Below are 22,500 nucleotides of genomic sequence, written 5' to 3'. Positions count from 1 at the left end.
CAGTTTCTTATAAAATTAAACATAAACCCACCTTGTGACCCAGCAATCCCAGTTATTTCAAAAGAGAAATTAAAACATGTCCAGAAAGAATGCTCATAACTTTATTTATAATCACACCAAACTGTAAATAACTCAAAGGTCCATAAATAAGAGAATGGACAAATTACAGGATGTTCATGAAATGGAACATGACTGAGTAGCAAAAAGAAACCAAGTATATATGCAACAATGTTGATGAATCTCATTTTGAGCAAATGTAAAGTTATACATGTTCACTCTTATCAGATGTAAAAGTGAACATAATTCCACTTATATGAAATTCAAGAACAGGTAAAACTACTCTATGACAATAAAAAAATAGAAAAATGGTTGCAAGGGAGAAAGGGAGGAATAAATTCAATGGAAAGTGGCAAAAGGGAAGCTTCTGAGATGGTGGAAAATTATCTGGATTGCGGTAAGGATCACACAGATGTATATAGATTTGTTAAAAGTGATAGAATTCTAAAATCTATGCACTCCATGGTCCACAAATTTTACTTGAGGACAAATCATTTCCCCTGATTTATCAGAGGGCTATCTATCACTTCCAAAAAGAGTTGTTCACAGAGACATGTTTACTTATCTCCATTTATAGCAGCTTTGTCCTTGAGTCAGCTCTTCAAAAGAAAGCTTGTTTCTGAATTCACTAAGTCTTCTGGTGAAAAGTTGCTCATAAAGTTTTATTTCTTGTCCTAAATTTTTTTTTTTTAAAGATTTTATTTATTTATTTGATAGAGAGAGACACAGTGAGAGAAGGAACACAAGCAGGGGGAGAGGGAAAGGAGAAGCAGGCTTCCCGCAGAGCAGGGAAGCCCGATGCGGGGCTCGATCCCAGGACCCTGGGATCATGACCTGAGCTGAAGGCAGACGCTTAACTGACTGAGCCACCCAGGCGCCCCTCTTGTCCTAAATTTCTAATTCAAAAAACATTACTCATCATCTTGTACCATAGAAGTTAAAGACTGAAGTTATCCTAGATATAGTCTAAACCCTCAACTACTTTTTAAATAAAAAGATGCCTAAACTGATTTGTCCAGGATCATATTATTTCCTTTCAGAAATAAAAAAATATATATCATACATTGTCACTCTTTGCATATACTAACACTTGGGCAAATATAACAGCTTACCTTATAATAAACGTATATTAGACAGTTATGTGTGCTTTAAATGGCAACTGAGGAAGCATAAGGAATAATGATTACCATTAGGAGGTTAGAATACTTTATATATAAATTGACATTATATCAGCTGTATTTTTTAAAAAGCACATATTTTCATTTCCAAGTTCATATTGGCTGGTTTTTCATGAGTGATGCAATTTCTAGTTGAAGTGTGTTGGTCTTTACAGCTGGGACACTTCTATCAGGCCGCTTTTCAGGAGCTGTACTGATGATCTATAAAATCTGGGCAAATGAAAAACTTACAGATTTTTGACACTGGAGTCAGTGAATGGCGTAATAGCATCCCTGTACCATATGGAAGGTAAATGTAATAAAATTTCACCAAAAAAGTTTTTGGCAGTGTTAGTTGTGACAAGTAGATAGAGGCTTAAAATGCTTAAATAATGAAAAAACACTTTTAATTATGTAGGAAAATTTTTATTCAATAAATATAATTTCATAAACTTTAAAAAATTACTGAGAGCTATACAATAAGTAACTACACTTACTGACAATGCAGAGAAATGTTAAAGGAATTTATTAGACAGCCACAGTGTCTGAGGTCCTGGATTTTAAACTAAGTGTTGCTACAGTTTTGCCAACTACTAATTCCCCATAAATATCTAACAATCACCATTATTAGAAACGTATCATTAGTTGTGATCTATTTTTTTGTAGGAAAATCATTCAAGTGTTCTCACATAAACAGCACTTTAATAATGTTCTATTTTTATGAAAATAGATGACTCATTTCAAGATAGAAATAAAAATGTCTCAGACGCAGGACCAAAATTAATAAAACATATTTTACATAACTCTTTGGTGTGTTTCTTTTATGAATACCTGCTTTTATCACACTTCAACGTGATCTTTACAGGAAAACACAAGCATAGATGGTTTTGCCTTTTCTCCTGCCCCCAATAACTTCTCAGAGTAGCATATTTAAAATTTTTTTTTGGTATTAACTGTCAATTTTTTTAGTGGCTTTGACTTCTGCCTATCGGATAGGAGTCTCAAGCTTCTCACACAAGCTCAATTCCACAATCCACAATCTTACAGCAGAAACGACCTGGTCTGAGTAAAGGAATTTCCTGATGTGGTAATTTGCCTCAGTTTAATCTCCTACTCAGGACAGTGCCAGAGTTTGGATAGGTCTGGGAAGCCTTTTTGGACATCATGGAGATTGAGACCCAAGGAGGAGGGCAGTTAAGAGAAATTCAAACTAAATTCTCCCCTTCTTTCTTCTCAACTCCACAGCAAGCTTGGTAGCTGTAGTTTTCCTGGCCCATACTCTAATCCTCCTAAAGTGAGCCTATTGCTTACTGAAGCTGAGGAAGGGTACTGAGTTACCTTTTAAAGCAGCTGATGGGCAATTTTGAAAACCGTCTTAGTGCTTACTACTATCTTCAGGGCTACAACCTTCAGACTAGGTAGTAAAGGTAAGAAAGTGAGGCAAACAGATTTGAGACCATCAATTAGTAAAAACACATGTAGCATCTTACTCTGGTTTTGGCAGGTTTAAAAGTAACAATTGCCAACATCATACTCTCCAAAGAATTTTAAAGAAATATGCAAAGGGGATTGTTTTGTGATTACTGGCTACATAATAAGTTTTAAAATATGAGTATTAGCACTAGAAAACTATTTAAAGCTTATAGACAACAGTTACTTTCTTAAATAAATTGAAGAAAGCTCTTTTCTTATAATAATTTTCCTTTAAAAAGAGGTTTCCAACAGAGTAGGATAAGCATTATCAGTAGATGACATTTACTTTTTTTTGACATAAAGTTCTTAAATAACTTCAGATAGTCAATGCAGACAATTACATCACCACCTTCAGCACCATATAGCCTGGCTGACCTCCACTGCTGCAGTTGGTCAGAGACTGCTTGGATGGCTTTATGGTCCTTCTCTAGTGTCAGTAGTCAGTTTGGTTTATGGCAAACAAACACTGTAAATTGTTAAGGAAGATGTAATGCAGGACTATTACATGTCATTTTGTTAGATAAATATTTTGTAAGACATTCTAAGAAAAAACAAATTCTGAGTTATCTTCCACTAAACTACCCTGAGTATTTTCTGCAATTTTCCTCCTCTGGAACATGAATTGGTAAGTGAATATATTGTACACTGTATTACCCCTTTAATGTATTTCCAGAATCACAGTATATTCTTAAACTCAATTTTGGAATATCTAAGTTAAAGAAGGGCTATTAATGAAAATTAATATTTAAGTTGAAATTCATAATCTAATATCCTTGCATTACTGAAACAGACAAATGTTATATTAGCAAGAAAATAAAAACTTAAAAAAAAAGTTTATCAGCAAACAAGGTAAAGTCTTAATTCTTGACTCTATCATTCTTTCCCTACTAGCCCAATTCCAGAAGTCTTATATTCCTGAGATGGGAAGAGGTGGAAGGTTGAAGAATATATCTACAGAAAGGAATTATTATATTCTCAAGAGAAAATTTTGGAAAACCTTATTTAACCATTTCCATACAATTTTAAATGTATATGTACACAATCACATACTTAGAGCTTGGTAAGTTCTTTAACCAATAATCATTTCCAAGTTTTAAAATGACGTTACTTTTTATCAAAACAAATGACAACACTGATCATATGATAAACTCAGGATGGAAATTAAGTACTGAAGTACAGTGAGTCAATTACAGCAATATGTACCTGATTAATCATTCTTAGCATTTTAATTTATGCTGCCATTACCCCTTAAGATTTAGCATTTTAAACTTTGTTTCACTTACATCCTGTAGCCATGACTGAAAATATACCTAGTAATGGGACAGTGAACAGATTTCACTTCACTGTGGTAGTCTACTATAACTTAGATAACATATACTAACCTAAAAATAATAGGATTCTTATGTGAACTCCTTTATTCTGCACTCTAGCTTACTGAAAGGCAAGAGCAATTCTAAATTAGCCACAGAAAGAGCTCTTATCTTTTTGTTTGAATTACCCTAATATTTTGATTTTTATGATTAAAGATATTTGCAATATTAAAAATACTGTCCAAACTTGTTTTTTATTGATATAGTTGAACTTTACAACAGTGTCATAAAATACTATAAACAGAGCCTTCAGATAGAGGGAAAAAAAAGGCAAATTTAAATATATTAACCAGATTAAAGCATGCAAAAGATCCAATGATAAACACATTAATAATATGCTAATGGTATATAATTTACCCACTAATCACAAAAATATTAAAGATCAACTTGAAATTTGGTGAATGGACTTGATTCCTGATTTATATATATAATATACCCTTTGCATGTATATGCTTAACTTTACTGGTTGTGTTACAGTATTTAGAGAAGTTTGGTATTGGTATATATTTACTATCCACAATGCAGTAAATAATGGTGGGAAATGCATTCTTCTAATTTGCTCTGTGAACTTAGAAAGCACTAAAGAATTAACAACATGGGTCACTGAGGGACCAAAATTCCTTTCTATTCACATTAACTTTTCGCATGAAAATCTTCAAATATAACTCTAATAAAAAAATAGAGTTTTCAGGGCAAACTTTTCAGCATAATTTACAGAAGCAGATCTGAATAGAAGACTCAATAACCAAGTTAATACTAAAAAATACAATTAATTAGGAAGTACTTCCCTTTTCTACCTGGATATTAAAATATAGTGGCCTTAGCAAGAGGATGAAATGCCATTTGGAGTCCCATAAGCACAAGGGACAACCCAGAGAGATGGAAAATGTCTCTTTCACAAACTCTAACATGTTCAGATTTAAATTAAAGGGGTTGAAAGGGGTTTATGTCAATGCTTTTTATTTGTCTGCCATTATAACTGAGTGGTATGAAATACTCGAGAAATTTCAAAAAGTAATTCTGCAGAACTAGTGTGGTCATTACCAGGATGATCACACTGAATTTTAGGAAAGGAGTTGAAATGGTTCCCACAAAGTACTACTGCCCCTTTAACAAGTAGATGAGTCCATTGTGGAGAGAGTCAAGATGCTCCTGTCGTTGGTATAGAAAGGATCCGATGCACTCCAAGATCTAAAGTAACAATAAGAGAAAAGTTTGGCTCACCAGGACCTATGTTTTCAGTGAGACAAAAATTTACTCTAAAACTTAGGATCAAAATGAAATTTGAATATTAAAATAATCACTTATTGATTCATTTTTAAATGCTAAGAGAAGTTCTTCATACTAGCCTTGAATGACCAGTCTATTTATATAATACAAGAACTTGGAAAAAAAATAATGCTCTAGTCATTATATAAAATATTAGCCAAAATTCAGACATTCATTAGCATTAAAACAATTTCTGTAAGTAGTAAAGCATGAGATGCTCTTAAAATTTTAACAATACAATTAAGAAATAAGTATGTTACTAAGAGTTATGCACAATCAGTTTTACTGAAAAGCAACTAGGCTATATTTTGACATTACAGAAGCAAACAAACATCCCACTTACCAAAAGCTTTGGAATGAAATAGTAATATGTTCATATTATATTATACTATTTCTTTTCAGCTATAAATTCTATTCTAAAGATTTTAGCACAATTAGCTTGAATGCAGTAAATGGTTTATTCAATAGGTATCAAAGACAGCTGTGACTCCTTAGGGTTTTCACTTAACTGAGAACAAATAAACCTTTAATGGTCTGGAAAATTTACTGTCTGAATAATAAGGCCTATAAGCAATTAATTACATAATGCTTTATTTGTAGCTCTATTAATTTAAGCTAAAATAACTCAAGACCAGAAATAGCCTTCCATGCTTAAAACAGCCTAACCCATTTCAAGGACAGTATCAGGATTACCAAGTCAAAAGTGGCTTTTCTTAGAGAAGACTAAAAGCACTAAACAATAAATACATTTTATGTAACTTTTTCCAGGGTTCCTACTTTTCTAAACAAAGATGTTGGAGGAAGAGACCAGCATTTAAAATGGCTTTTAAATTCACTCATCAAATATCCACTGCTTCCTTGAGATTCTGTACGTAGTTTAAGTTTAAATCAATTAAGCAAGCACAGTGATAATGAAGTTTGGAACCTAGAAATTTTACAAAGTTGGCAAAGAGGAACACAAATAAGCTACAACCATACTGGTAGCTTACAAATTCTCTAATTTTAAACATCTTAGTTTAAGGAAGGGCCTGTTCACTACTGTCTCTCTCTAGTACGTAGAACTGCACTTGATACATAGCAGGCAGTATTTGTAAAATAAATAAACGAATGAAGTGAGTCTATGAACATTTCTTAAAAGTATTTATCCAAGAAGTATGCTTAGATACATATGACAAAACATAGCTCCCAATACCCTAATTATCGGGAGTCACTCAGTTTCTATTCCCAAATTGCCAATATTTTATATTAGTTTTTCCTCTTTTCCAATCATTGCTTACATAGAAGAATTTTATTAGGTAAGGTTTCTTTTGTTTTTGATCTTTCCAAAGCACGCATGTGCATTCATATGTTAAATATCATATTTGACAGAACATTAAATACTGGAACTACATATTAACTATTAAGTCCTTTCTATTTAGAAAATAGGTTTGATTAGGATAAAGTAACTTGGTAAAATGCATAAAGAAAATCATTTATTGCTGAAGTACAGCCTTTAGTGTACAACATGTTATATTCTTCATATAGCACCATGATGCTACATTTGAAACCGAGCCTGCAATGTGGCATATTCCTTTGAAAACATTAATAAAATGTAAGAATTTTTGTGCCTGGATGGTAAAAGTCTTTAATCAGTAGAATGTGCATATGAAAGCACGAGTTGTATTTCTCAAGTGATGCTCATCACCTCTTATGCTTAATAGGTTAATAGAATAAATATCCAAGGGCTTCTACATCTTGTAACAGAAGTAGTAGTCTTGTTTCACCTTTTAAGTTAGACATGAAATGGAAATGTAGAATAAAGGCTGTTTCACAACGCAGAGTACTAACCACTATACGATCACGGCAATAAAGGCTGTTTCAATATCAAAACAGAAATGCCAAACGTCTTTCTCTAATACAATTATATGGAAAAAAACAAAAACAAAACTCTACATATCAGAATGACTTTCAAAGTTTAAATATGATAATGGATATATGGCAATTTCCATATAGCCCTTTGAAAAGCGCCAAGTGGTTTTTCATACTGTATGATTTTTATCCACTAGAAAAAAACTGAATAGATCTTAAAGGACTTTTTAGATTATTCATTTGGAAAAAAAAAGGGAGGATAATGACAGTACTAACCAATAACATAACCTGAGATGTTGGACAAAAATGGTAAGAAATTTATAATTTATAGTCTTGTCAAACAAGATATTACTGTTAAACATTTTATTAGGAAAATAAAAAAAATCTTACAAAAGAAAATATTATGATACAATTTTAAGTGAAAAAAAGTACAGATGATAAGAGCCACCTTCAGGAGAATGTGCTGAAATAAATCCCCTATTTCCAGGGGCAGGTTCAAAGGGATAATACAGTGTAAAAATGGCTATGTAAAGAAAAATGGGGGTCTATTACCTGAGTAATGGATATCAAACAATGAGAATATATATATAAAGCAAAAAATATTTTTGGCTTATTTAAAATTATAGTTTTTTTAATAGTGAAGATGTATACTGTCATTAAAATTAAATTAAAATTAAAATCCCTGTTGAAGCAGAAATTTAAAAAATTCTGTGGAAGTTCTATAGTAGTCTCTTAGTCTAACTCCCACCTTAGTTCTATACAGTAAAGCTGTTTTAATAAGTAAAATAATACTATAAAGTAGGTCCTTCTGGAACTTCTTTTGGAAAACTTGGTGGCCTGGGTACATGACAGAGCTCCTTTCTAATAATGCATTTTATAATACATTTGTGTAAGTCAAAATACATAAGTCCCAATAAATTTAACTGTTCATAGTAATTCTTTTATGTAGAATAAAATTACTACAAAATGATACCACAGCATTATGGAAATATTTTTGATCACATGTTATAATCAATAAATGGAGATTGAAAACACAGATGTTTTAAGAATGCTATTTATAAATGCAACTGTACCACAAAGACATGGCCATAACTAAAGGCAAAGTGGGAACTAATAAGTTCGCCAGTAAATGTTACCTGAATTTTATGATACATATGAATGATAATTACTCATCATTTTTAAAACAAAAAGCTAAACAAATATTAAAAATTATTTTATCAGCAGATAATAGTGCCTCCTCCACCCCCTCTATTCCCTGCCCCTGGGGTATATTCCAAACTTTTCCAGGCCATGGCACACTTAGAAAGTGATTATTCATGTGGTACACGGTGGGCAATGGAAATCACCATCTATCTATCCCTGTCCATCTATAACTCTTCCTGCACACCAGTGCATTGCTGCTCTCATTTTAGGAATAAGATATAATTCACCTTAAGAACACCAAAGCATGAAAAAAGTTATTTCTACTTCCTAATGTTCCCTGAATAATATGTCCCTTGGGGAAATAATGAAGAAATGAATCCATTTCACTTTTAAATAAATTTAAGTGGCATTTACCAAAACATAGCATTTTTTGTTATGATCCACAAAAGCAAGCACTGATATATCTAATTCAAGAAATAGATTTGGGAGGGGACAGAAATGCTAAGATTCTTCTAAACCATAATTTAATGTGCCTATTCTAACTTAAAAACTTTTAATTAGACCATGAATACCAAGTAAAAAAATATCACAACTCATTTTAAAAACCTCATTACAGAGATAAAATGGTGTAGGAGAGCAGAAATACAGCCTTTTGTGTTTATAAATACCTCAAAGTCTCAAATGACTGAACAGAAAATATACATGAAGAGTAAGAGAAGCAAAATCCTTTGATTTTACTATTATGTGTAGACTATTTTGTAAATACAAAAAGCAAACAAACAAAAAACAAATACAGGAAATAAAACAGTAATATAAGGTATAATCAAAAAAAGAAAGTTATAAAAACCAAATAAGTATCATATACACACTCCTATTCACCATATTTTAGAAAGACTGTAAAGAAAATTTTTTGTTCATTAGATGAAGTCTCTTCAAAAGTGCTTTCTCTTCCTTTGTTAGTGAAAGAGCCCCCTACCCCAAAGCCACAAAATGAAATCTACCATCAAAGAGTGCTAATAAATAGCACACCTCCCACTTCAGTTGGTAAAACCAGCTGCTGATTTATTAGGTATCTAGAGATGCAGGTTCATCCTGTTCCAGTTTATAGGACACTCATCTGCAGCAAAGGCTACTTAGAGAAATTTCACACCTGCTGACATGGGTTGGACTACATCTTCCTACTACCCGTTCCAGCATTCTTCCAACAGATGCGCATGCTGTTTCTCCTTCTGGGAAACAGCATATGGAGTCCAAGCACTTGATACCTGAATTTGCTTCAGTAAGCTGGAGGAGTTGAAGCAGAAAAAAATTAGTTATTTATAGATCTGGATTTCCAAAAAGCATTAAAAAAAAAAAAAAAAAACAAACTACAACAAGCACTTTAAAGTCAAAAGTAATGTATATAAATACACATGTTTTCTATAATATGAAAATGTATGGAAGGCTTTAAGACTAATATACAAAAATATTTAAAAGGCACTGTGTCCTAAATTAGAAAATGGATAAAATAATTATATAAAAATAAGTAGCTGGTTATTATTTAAATCTGCAAAGATTTTGGATTTTAATGTCTTACTTTAACAATTTATTATAGCCAAAATGATTTACATCAACCACTCAAATTGAATTCTAATTCTTCTTTGAGTTTTTGTTTAGGTGAAATGCTCCTGCAATTTCAATGAAAAATGTCTAGCAATTGAGAAAAACGGAGTGTGAACCATTCTGAAGACTGGGAAATAATAACCAGGCAGGACCTAACCCCAATCTTCAACAACAACAACAACAGTAGCAAATACTTTATGTAATGTTTTCTATGTGCTGGGTTCTAAGCACTCTACATATATCCACTGAAACAATCCTTGAAAATTTATTATAATTTTATAATTCTCCTTGAAAAAAAGCATCATTTACCTTAAATTTGCTAAGCAACTATTAAGTGCCAATTAAGCCCATAATCAGCTTATCTTGCTTTAAAAAAATTTACTGATTAATTTAAGCTACTGTATTAAAATCCACTGAACAAATGACTTATTACTATTTTTACTAATTTCTGAAGGTATGCAAGATAAATAATCCAGCAAAATAACTTAAAGCCATTACTACTAATAATTTTAATCCTGTTAAAATGAGGGAAAGAAATGGTATGATCACAGAGCCCAATGAATCCCAACCCTGGTTTTGACATGATCAAGTATACTCCTTAATTTCTCTTAAACTGTTTTTTGTTCACTTTCCTTTACAACATATATAACATACTGTGTAACAAATCTTTGGAAAGTATAGAGGAAGGAGAACAAAAATAGATTCATTAGAGGGTTGCAATTCACAAAGGTTGGGAGTCACAAAGGCATGGCAACAGGGGACATTTGTGGAGACACACACAACGGACCTAAGATGGATATGATGGAACATAAATAACCTGGTGCTTGGAATATAAGGAACGGGTGAGGTCCTGCAAAATCCCTGCTCAGAGTAATCCTGCCAAATACCAAGCAGTGCAAGACAACATGGTTCCTGTCTGGCAATTACCTAATTGCACCAACGTCCTAAGGTCTGCTAAGAACTGAGAAATAGCCAAATTTTACTAGTTCTTTCATTACAATACCCTTGGTTTAGGACTGTTTATGGTACTGTTTCTTAAACTGTTTTTTGAGAGATGTTTACAGATGTCTCATGAAAAAATGTTCTGTGGCCAATTAATTAAGTTTGGGAAACACTAATTCAATGATGGTCTAAACAGACTTTTTGAGTAAAGGACCATCAATAAGTCAGGATGCATGGTCAGTCTCCAGGGGGAGAGCTGGACATAGTGCAATTCTCAAACTGTTTTTTTTTTTTTTTTTTCCCCAGTAAAATCTTCCATCCTACCCCCACTGCCCCTGGGAATCAATCAACACTAGGAAGAACATTAATATCCAGAGGAACAGTTTAAAAAATGCTGGTTTAAGAATTAAACCAGGTTTAAGGATTTTATCATCTCCCAGTTTCCTCCTTGGGTCCTTAGGCTCCAATTTCCTCCATCTCAAAATCACCCTCCACAGGAAGCAGGACTCGAAAGCTCCCACATACTCAAAGGTGAAAGTACAATACTGCAAGGAGGCCTTTAAGGCCCTTTATAACCTGATCTCAGGCTGCCTTTCTTGCTCAACTTCCCAATGTTCCTGTACAGTCTTCACACAGCCAACCAGTGCAGTGTTCCTTGCCTTCGGGCAGATGTCTGGGCCTGTCACCAATTACGGTCAGAATGCTGACCCCTACACCTAGTTCAGTTTAAATACCATCATCTCCATGAAACTTCCCTCACCTCTCCAACTACCAGTAATCTCTCTCTGGATTCTATTGTACTGCTTGTCTGCATAACTTAAATGGTACGAGCACTTAAATTCAACTTGCATTTATTGAGCAAGGCACTGTGCTGATTCCCAGAGGGGATGGCAATCTAGTAAGTTAATAAGGGTAAAGAAAGGATGGGAGATAAGTCAGGAACAAATAATGGTAGTTATATTAATGGAATGCTTACTATGTATGTGCCAGTTCCTATGTAAGATGGATTATTCTCATTTAAAACTTAGAACAAACTTTTGGGGTAAGTACCATATTCAGAAACATTTTACAGATGAGGAAAGAGAGAAGTTGAGAATTTGTTCAAGATCACCCTGCTGAGGCTTGAGTCTTGGTTTCTTTAATTCTAGAGCTCAAACCTCTTTATCATGCCATTATACTGCCTTCTTATAATTATGGTAATGAGGCTGACTACAAATATTAACAAAGAGGAGGGAAAGCTCAAACCCAGCTGTTGTTGTTGGTATTGGTGGGAGGGCATGAAAGAGTTGATGAAAAAGATAGCATCTGAAACACATTTTAAAGACTGGGTGGGATTTCAGTAGTTGGAGATGGGAGAGAAAGAGCATTCTAGGCTAAGCAAAGAGAATGAGTAATTATATGTGGGTAGAAAAGTATGATGTGTATTCAGCACATGTTTAGCCTACGTATAAGAAAGTAGTTGTTACACCTGCCCCCTTGCAAAAAGAGTAGTGCGACTTAAAGTGTGATCCATGCATCAGTGTTGGTCCAAAAACATTTGTTACTGGCCTATGAGGAGATTAAGTGTTTCTGGTCTGTACGAATAAGAGGTTAGAAAATTTTATGGCAATTTGACAGAATACTTTTATAACTATTAAATCTAATAGTAAATTAAAAATCAGAGCTTATTTTATATGTCTTTTAAATTTCATTTCCTAGTACACATTTTGACCCTTAAACAAGATGGGTTTGGACTGCACAGGTCCACTTATAAATTTTTTTCAATAAATACACATACAGTACTATAAATATATTCTCTCTTCCTTTTGATTTTTTCTCTAGCTTACTTTATTGTGAGAACAGAGCATATAATACCTGTAAGATACAAAATACGTGTTAATTGGCACTTTTATGTTATCGATAAGGGTCCCGGTCAAGAGTAGGCAATTAGTTAGGTTTTTGGGGAGTCAAAAGTTATACCTGGATTTTTTTACTGCATGAAGTGTCTCAGCGTCCCTAACCCCCACATTGTTCAAGGGTAACTGTAACTCATTTTTATTGTATTTTACCAAAGTATTGGTCCATGATGGACTGGAAATTAAAAACAACAAAACAAAACAAGAGAACAAACTGGTCTTTCACATGTGGCTGGAGAACACTAAACTATACCTGAAACTATAGAGAGCAAGGAGTTTGCCTGGTACTTCTTAATTTAACAACTTGTGCTTTGCTTATATAGCTGGTGCTCAACTTTCAAGGATTCACTGAAGATGAAGTCCATAAGGTCAGCAGCATTTGAGTGACCACGTATGAGCACAACACCGCTTAGGTCTGGATCTGACTTTAGGTAATTATGTTGCTTTGCACTTATTACCTCTCACTTTAAAATCTAAGGACAGGTATTACTACATGGATAACCCCAAAGAGAGTAAACATCTCAAAATATCAAAAATATTATAAAGAAATGACTTCCTTAAGATCACCTTTTGAATTAGCAAAAATATATTTCCTTTTTTTCTCTAAAGAGAAAAAAAAAAACCCAGCTGTTTTAAAAATGCTGAATGCTGGTTAACTGTGCTTCTGTAAAGCTGCTATTTATATAAAAAACTACACTGTTCTCCAGCAAACGTCCAAGCTCCACCACTTTCCCATATACATATCTTTGATCTCATATTCAGGAACTGGGAGACCAGCCAGATACATGTAGCCACAGCTGCCAATTAAGTGGGAGTAGGAAAAGGGTAGAACATTTAAATCTCATTTCATTCAAAGTAAGGAGAGGGAATTATTCCTTTTGTGTGTTTCTTTTTTTGAACTGCTTATAAATACTAGACAAGGAAAAAAAAAAAGCAAAGTAATGGGAGTGAGACCCTCCCTGGTGGCACTTTAATTTACCAGAAATTTTGAATCATTGGTAAGACCCTCTGCCACATCTGCTTCCCAGGAATGACCATATACCTTAGAGCTGAAAGGGCTGCCAAGCAAAACAACTACGGAGATTCAACATAATTATGTATGGCTAATAAAAATTTTCATCTTTATAAAAGAACTTGCCTTCTGAAATAAATTCTGACTCACTGCTCTTGTTTCTATTATTTTCATATCAATGAGAGTAAACATTTAAAAGTTTCTCCTAGTGCTTCTACTTCTATCTTCTATTTTTCTTGAATCTTCTAGATGTTAGAACATTGTCATACATCTTTAAATTATTTAGTCTTTCTTATGACATCTTACCTATCAAATCAAATAAGTCTTTTTAAGTTTAGATAAGAATTATTGAACTATTAACCATATTGGTTCTTTAGTCTTTAAAACAGTTTTATAACAAATATATAATCAAAGTGAGAATCTTGTATAGCCTTAAAGGAGATATTTGGAAACTGTAATTATGAAAAACAACAACAACAACAACAACAAACAATGCTGTGTTCAAGGAAATGTTTTTCTTTTTAGTGTGAAATCAAAAGCCATCAAATAGTACTGATTTCCAAATTTGGTTAAGAATAATAAAACCCTTAAAACAAGTAATGGCTTCAATTCATTATTCAGAATTGCAAGAGGTAGCTTTTTAGCAATGGCATTTAGAAGACTGCTGTCTCTTACTCAAGGCCCATTTCTTCAAAACATGCCTCAAAAGCTCACATTCATTCCTCTACATTCTCTTCCCTCTTTCCTTTTCCTCAAGGAAAATAATCAACTTTGGAAGATAGTTATAAATATAAATACCTCCATACTGTATTTCAGGGATCTCCAGAGAGGAGATTTCTGTACGTGTTGCCTAAATTTAACTATGAAAATAAGCATACAATAAGAATTACATTTACCAGGTATGGTTATTTTAATAATTTGGTTTATTCTAGTTTAAGAACGGAGACCCCTTTATTTTAATGATGTAGTTATATAAATAACAATATCTGACCAGGAATCTGAAGTTTAGGTTAAGAAGAGTATCAAGTATCTGTAAAAAATGACAAAATCACCTATTTTAACGGAGAGGGTAAATCAGAATAGCACTAATTAATGAACTAAACCATGGTATAGCTGATGTTAAGAATTTTTCCTTAAAAAAAAAAAATTCAGTTTTTTAAGTATGAATCGTTCAAAGAATGTCAGAGGGTAATTGTTTCATAGATATAATGTCAACACTAATATTTTTCTTCATTTTGACCTCCAGATGGAAAAGCTACTCAAATAACTCAGCACAGATTTGAAAATAACATTGGTTTTGTAGTGTTGTATTTATCAGGTATACATGCAGGTCTTGCTACTCACGGCAGCCTTATTAGTTTTTTTAAACGTTCACTTCTATTTGCTCACAGAATTTTACTCAGGAAAGTATAGCTTTTACTGGCAAACAAAGGAATCCAGGCCATTAAAGTTTTCTGTTCCTTTTGTAGTTCACCGCTTTGTTAAATGAGACAGTAGATGTAAGTATCTTTGTCACAGAAGAGGAAGGTGACTTGTAGGTGGTTGAAACTATTCAAAATGTTTTCTTTTGTTGTAAGTGGTGGCAAGTTTCAGGTCTGGGGCTTAGCATCCAGGTCCACCATGAGAAAGGTCAACAGCCCTAACATCCTGTTGATACCCCTATAGTTGCTAGGTATAGCTGAAAAGAGAGCATCCAGAGGAGGCCAGGAATCTAGGGACAGAGAAATGACAAAACAATGGAGGCCAAAGAGGCAGGTCACAGTGGAGGGAGATGACTAGAAGGCCCTAGCCCACGACAACATTTAGGGCTCAGCATCATCCCCTGCCTGATTTGGCAAGGCTCACCACATTTCGATTAGAGAAAAACAACTGCCATGTCAAGACAGAAAAAATAGAAGAGGGATATTATATAACACTTATTTTTTGAACTGATTTTGATTTCAAAATATATGCCAAAGGCAGAAATATATAAGAAAAATATTCAAGGTATACTTCACTCAACCAATGAAAATTCAGTGATAATCAGCAGAAAAAATTGCAGGTCAGGGTAATAACCCCAGCAATTTTACTAAAATCATATTCATGGTTTCAGGGTTCTTCTAGCTTCTTGTTTATAGGAAGAAAGACCAACTATTGCAGGATGATGAGATATTTTCACTCATCACCCTTTTGTAAAAGTAATCATAACAAGGCCCCTGTTACTAGGAGCGTTCTAAGAAGCCATCTCTCAACTGTATTATACATTTTAATGGACATATTAAAGCAAAGCAGTACCAGATCCATGTCTTATGAAATATCCACTTGAACTTGAACCTTTGGGGAACTTTTATCACAGAGGACATAGTTTTATAGCTTTAGTCTAGTCAGGTCCCAAGTGGATTGATTATCTGCTTTGTGGATTATCCAGGGCATAATATAAATCCAGGCCAGCTCCCCCTCTTTACCCAGTGAGCTCTTCAGCTGAGTTTTCTTCACAGCTCAATCAGGGCATATTTTTAAAGACTAACAATTTTTCTATATTTATCAAAGCAAAATATAGTAAAAATAATCATACGGAGCATCCCAAAACAAAAGTTCTGAATTCTTTTGAATTTCTTTTCAATTAATAATAATACTAAGAGTTGATCTTCAACATTTTTCAACATAGTCTTCAACATTTTTCATTTAGAGCAGTTCACTAAAGGAATCTAATTTTAAAAATATGTCTTCCAGAATAATTCAGATTTTTCAAATTACTGTACCTGTTCTATGGTCTGATTCCACGGTAGAGTTAAGATTTATAATTTTTAAGTAGTTTTGTTTGAAAGTTTCACCATTTACGATGTTTTATCTCAAATGAGGCAATAGCACCTTACTGACCAGTAATTATAATATACAAATGACAAATAATCCAAGTAAAAATATAATTATTAGTAGTAAGAATTTTTATCCTCCATAATTACTACCAATCAAAATATTTTGCATATTCCAATAAGGTCTAGAAGTGGTTGTTAGGGTTTACACCTCAAGAGGTGAGTGAATCAAGTCCTCATCAATTCATACTTTTTTTTTATTACAAAAATATAACTATGAAAGTTTATGAAAAGTAAGAAGTGAGAGTCTGATGAATATCAGTCAACAGAAAATTATTCAGTACCACGTCTAAGCACTCATTCATTGGATGATTCAACTCAAGAGCTAGACTTAGATAAGTAATTTGGTGTGTAACTACATTAAGATGTATAAAATGATACACAACTACTTCTTCAAATGGGAAAACTGACTTCAGAAATAACAGAAGTAGCATAACATATTTTCAAAAGAAGGGAAAAGGAATAATTTCTTGAATATAAAATAGGTTGTGAGAATACCTTACTAGGTTAGAATTTGAGGTGAAGTATGATTTAACACTGTAACTCTAAAGGAAGACTAAAAAAATATTCAGGGATGGACATATAACAAATGTAAAGATCACAAAAAAAGGAAGACAAGTAAACAAAAACAGTAAACATATGAGGAACAATGAAGGATTAGGAAAGTAAAAACTGAAAGTCAGGCCAGTTCTCCCATAGCATGCCCCAAGCATGAGAACTTAGCGGATATGTCCCCAGGAAGGTCCAGCGCAGTACTACCTAGTGCACGCAAGAACTGTCCTGCTGGCTGCAAGCCTCAGCTAGCAGGTGCCTACTGTCCTCCCCTCTGTGCTTGCTTTCAGCAAATTCATATGCTGAGCTGACTGAACCCTTATCTTCTTCCATCTGGAAGGACAGAAAAGCAGTAAGTCTCACATTACAGAACAATACTCTCACTGTAAAATAGGTTTAGAATCAAAACAGCAAGTTGGGGTCCACAATCTGCGAGGGAAAATGAATGTTCATACAACACCACATTCATTTACCGTCACAAAAGAGAGCTAGCAGCAGCTTCTTAAGGGGAATACAACAAAGCACACAAAAGTAAGCCATGATTTTCCAGTGCACAAAGTTAGATTAAAACCAGATTTCCTTCAAAAAAATTCAATTTCTTCTATTATATTCCTTGCCACCAAGATTTAGGGTTCTTATTGCAAAGGTATGTATGCCCTTTTTCACAACTCTTATGCTCCCTTCTCAAAAGACTTCTCTACTCGAAGTGAACTTTAACAGAGTAGAAGGGTCACTCACATGGCCTTTCAAATGCTAGACATGTGGGTAAGGGGTGGGGCTTGACTTATTTAACAAAATTAATTTAATCCTTAATTTGAAAAGTATCTTTTTAGTGAGTGCTAATTTACACAAATTTTTATTCTTTGCTTTTTTTTTTTCTTCTAGGGAGTATGTTCCCATAGCCATGTTAATTTGAACCTTTTTTAAATTGTAAGAAAATGTCCTCAATGAATAAAAAACCCATTTTTCCTCATTTTGTGTTTTCTCAGTCTTAGGACTGACCAACAATTATTTCTATAAAAAAAAAAATGCTATGGTGAATGTCTTACATGTATAAAAAATAAAGTAGAAGTCCTTGGTTTCAAGAGTACAATAAGCTTATGTGAAGATAGATTATTATTATTGTTATTATTATTATTATTATTATTATAGCTTTGCCTATAATACAGGGGATGGGAAAATACCCAAAATGAGTTTTCTTTCATTAAAAAAGTTAATACTTTTGTGTTAATGGTTCTTAAGAAGCACTAACCTGATTAAAGATTTGAAAACTCTTAAAGATATTTAATATCTGCATAATTTTCCTCTTTGTCACAACAGTAAACAATTAAGCTGCCATGGATCACACCCAGGAATACTGTTTAATGCAATTAAAAAGAAAGATGTATTCAAAATTCACAGGATGCATAGTAGACAGATGTATGTGAGCACTTGTTCTTCATGCAGCTAAAAGCAAATGCCCACCCAGTGGTCACTCACTGCTTATTTAAACAACTGGTATTTCTGCCTGGCCTTTGGTTGAGCATAGTATTTTTTCTTTTTGTTCTCTGATGGCTGACAGTAAGTAAATAGACCACAGTATGTAAAGTGATTACCTGATAGGTGAAGAACCTGGAGGCTCAGAGAGGTGAACTGATTTGGTTAGAACACACAAGCCGTAGTACCAAGGGTATCACTAACACCCAGGCCTGCTGTCTCCCCAACAGGGCTCTTCTCCGTTTGCTATACTACCTGATTGGAGAGTGGCTTGCAGCAAAGGCCACCTGACCAGTATATCCTGTTCTCATTGTGTTTTTTCACAGATGAATGTTAAGCTTACTACCTTATCACATTGTTACAGAAACTGGGATCTCTCTAATTTATGATAACCATACATTTTTTTTAGTCTATTATTGCTCAACCCCCCCCAAAAGCCAATATGATATGTGAAAATATGATTTCATAAAACAGCAAGACTATTCACAATGCAAAAATTATCTTCACTTGACCAAAGAGTTTGCCAGGTGTTCTTTTAAATAACAAGCTCTCCTACTGTCTTAGAGTTAAATAATTAGATGTTCAAAGGCACATATGGATAAAATGTGTTATACATATTTGACTCAACCAAAGGTGAAGGAAAATCCTCAAGTTTGTTTTCACTTTAGTTCTTGTTTTAAACAAAATTTAGTTGACTACCACTTAAACATCCATTTTTATATTCATGTACAATTATTATACCTTTGTAATTCAAAGTAGAATATTTCAAAAATCTAGAAGATAGTAAGAATAAAATCGAAAGGTTTGATAAAACTTTAGAATAGCTCAAAATTGTGAACTCACAGAGTTCCATAGGACATTATTTAAGCAATATTTCATCAAGGCCATTTGCTTGATCAAATGAACACAGAAACTTGGAGAATAAAAAAAAATTTTAAAAATATAATTAAGAATACACAGGATACTGAGAGGGTGAAAAACTGAAGAGTGTCAAAAGTTAAAAAAATTTTTTTTAGTTATATTACTTTTCCTCTTCAAATAAGACTGGAGTTAAAGTTAATAAATAGCTCTGGTATCTTAATATCAAATGTTTCAGGATTTAAGCTTTCATTCTCTTCCATCAAAAGACATCTCTATACTATTATTTTTGTGGAAACGGACAGAATGGGTCTGTCTATGGAGATAAAGATATATATTTAAGAGGTACAAAATATATTGTGCAATTTATAAACGCACTAAACAGTAGCAAGGATATGCAATGCTTCAGCAGCCATTACAGTGTACAAAGACAAATATACACATGTATTTACAGCACAGATTAAGGCAAGATAAAAAATGGGCAACTCTCACTTCTAAGTAACTGAAACTTAAAGCTTTAAACTTTATGATGAATTTCTGTAGCTTAAGTTACTCAACATGCAGGAGCATCCTTAGTTATGAAAATAATATGACAAGCAGAAGCATTAGAATTGTACTATAAAAGGTAGTAAAGGTGAAAATATATAGTAAGATACAGATCTCTGTCCTGTTATGCTGAATTTTCATCTCAAAGAAGAAATGGATATATATTTTTAAGTTTTAATATACATATTAATAAAGGTCAAATTAGAGACAGAGCTGTGCTGACAAAAATGCCCCACTCTTAATTCATGCCTCTGCCCATCTTTTGAATAGTTTCATTGACCTTTAGCATGCAGAAGAGTTAACAAGGTTCTACTCCTCCTACTCTACCTAAGTTTGCTCAGCTGATTCCTTGCCCTCGACAATGGCTGCAGTGCGATGAACTCGTCACTTAAAGCAACTGTGTTGGAGTACATCTATAAGTGGACAGAAAAGGGATGGTACATACAACAAGTCAGTGAGCTGTATTCATCACCTAAGAGACAGACACAGGACAAACTTTGTAAAGACATCTGTTCCTCCAAGAATAGGAAATATCATACATGGTACACATACATGACTGACATTTGTAGGGCTGTTGGCTTTGCTATCAAAATAATTTATTCTTCACTCTTAATACCACATGGTTATTCTGGAGAAAAACAAAGCTCAAAATAAATGCTGACAACTCTTTTTTTGATGTTTTTTCTTGCTACTTTTGGTAAACAATGAAGTACCTGATAACTTTCTAACCACTTCTTCATCATTTGCAATCAGTGGTAATAGTATAAATCTGAAATAACAAAGATTACTGCATGTAGCAAAGGAATAATGTCACACGTAGGATGTGAATAGACCATATACTGTTTTAGCAAAAAAGAAAAAACCCCAAAAAACCCTTCTAGCAGGCTAGAAGATCTCTGAGTAGAAGTAGAGATTTCCTCCTTGGATTAGACCACAACAGAACATCTGGGTCAAGTTATTTAAAAGTGAGTTTAGTGGGACAAAAGGGAGATTAGCTTTCACACCCAGATAAAAAGATTAGTTTACCACACGTCTCATTTTTAATCAATTTTAACCTATGGTAAAAGAACCAAAATATATATAAAGTACTTTCAACTTCTTCTTGTCTAAGGGTCCACTCTAAGGTAGCAAATATTTCCTATGTAATCCTTTAAGATTAAGTAATCCTATGTAACCCTTTATAGAAAAGGTAGCAAGAACTAATATCACTTTTTCTTATCATTAAGAAAGCTCTATGAATACACATAAGTTTGCAAATGCTCTAATGTAGATTTCTAAAGATAAATGTAAATAAATCTGATTATTTACTTTTATAAAGAATTAAGTTTTAAACATGATGTTGTTAATGTATTTTGGTGAAATATAACTTTATATAGGCCAAGAGGAGGAGAAAAGTGTGTTATCCCTAAAGATCTAGAAAAAGTATAAGAGACAATGTATTAAAAATAGTATTCTCTTACTGTAAATATTTATGTCTAAAGATTAGAAAAAAGGCAAAACTTTCTGATATATATTTAAGCAATATATTGCAAAGTAGAAAAGTTAGTAGCATACTGATATAAATATATGCGTAGGCAGACAGAGTAATCAATTATGCAAATTTATCCAGCCCCATCTGGAGATCAGTATCATAGAGCAACATCCTCATTGTTCTTATAGTTATGATGCTTCTGGTGAGAACTCACTACATACAGGCCCAGGGTTGGGTGCTTTATATTCATTATCTCAACGATCACATATGGTAGTAATTACTATTCTGATTTTACAGAAAAGGAAACTGAGGCCGAGGGATGTGACCTGATTAGGGACATACATTTTACAAATTGTTGAAATAGTACTTGAATTAAGATTTTCAGGCTTCAAGAGACCTACGCTGCTTTGGTGGTGTTAAAATGTATATTGGCTAGTATTGAGTTACCAAGACAAATAAATGCTAAAGACATGTTGACATGATCAATTGAAATTAAAGCTAATACATCATTTAGGAAGCCTAACTCAGGTCATTAAGTACTTAGGGAACAGTTATTCTATTTTTGAATATGCAACTAAATTTTCAAAATTTAAAGAAAATCTGCTTGGCCTGTAGCAAACATGCAGGAAAAAATCTCAATCTAGTACAAGTCAAAAAATCTCAACTATGTACAAGTCAATGGCACATTCAACTAAATAGTTACCATTTCTTGAGCATCTACTTTGTTACTGAACATTTCATTTAATCCTCATTACAAAGGTAATAAAACAGATATTTCTATCATAATTTTACTACTCATGAGAAAATTGAGACTTAAAGTTACAGAGCTACCAAGTGTTAGAACTGGGTTTTGAACTGAGAATTATCAGGCCCTAAAGCCTGTATTCTTACACACTATGTAACATACTGTTAATATTTGCTGTAGCTTAATACTTATTGATAAATGTTTAGTAAGAAAATATATTTTACAAAAATCC

At 33.3% G+C, this 22,500-nt stretch overlaps 1 protein-coding gene and 1 long non-coding RNA gene across 2 annotated transcripts in view; both read right to left on the bottom strand.

Annotated features, from left to right (window-relative positions):
* Positions 1-1,632: 1,632 nt before the first annotated feature.
* ATP11B (ATPase phospholipid transporting 11B (putative)) overlaps positions 1,633-22,500 on the bottom strand; it is a 123,967-nt gene continuing 103,099 nt past the window's right edge. The window contains exons 29-30 of the mRNA XM_034999654.1: positions 9,468-9,601; positions 1,633-5,248 (exon numbers count right to left, since the gene is read on the bottom strand). Coding sequence (XP_034855545.1) covers positions 5,167-5,248; positions 9,468-9,601 — 216 coding nt within the window. The 3' untranslated portion in view covers positions 1,633-5,166. The remainder of the gene's footprint in view (positions 5,249-9,467; positions 9,602-22,500) is intronic.
* LOC118006864 lies at positions 13,367-21,360 on the bottom strand. Its single transcript, XR_004678214.1, has 2 exons — positions 20,380-21,360; positions 13,367-17,505 (listed from the first exon to the last, which is right to left on the bottom strand). It is a non-coding gene; the product is annotated as an uncharacterized LOC118006864 (long non-coding RNA).

Source organism: Mirounga leonina, unplaced genomic scaffold, assembly GCF_011800145.1.
Source record: "Mirounga leonina isolate KUSES-001 unplaced genomic scaffold, KU_Mleo_1.0 Mir_115, whole genome shotgun sequence".
Lineage (NCBI taxonomy): Eukaryota > Metazoa > Chordata > Mammalia > Carnivora > Phocidae > Mirounga > Mirounga leonina.
Note: the sequence above shows the minus strand (reverse complement) of the source record. Positions and strands in the feature narration are given on the sequence as shown.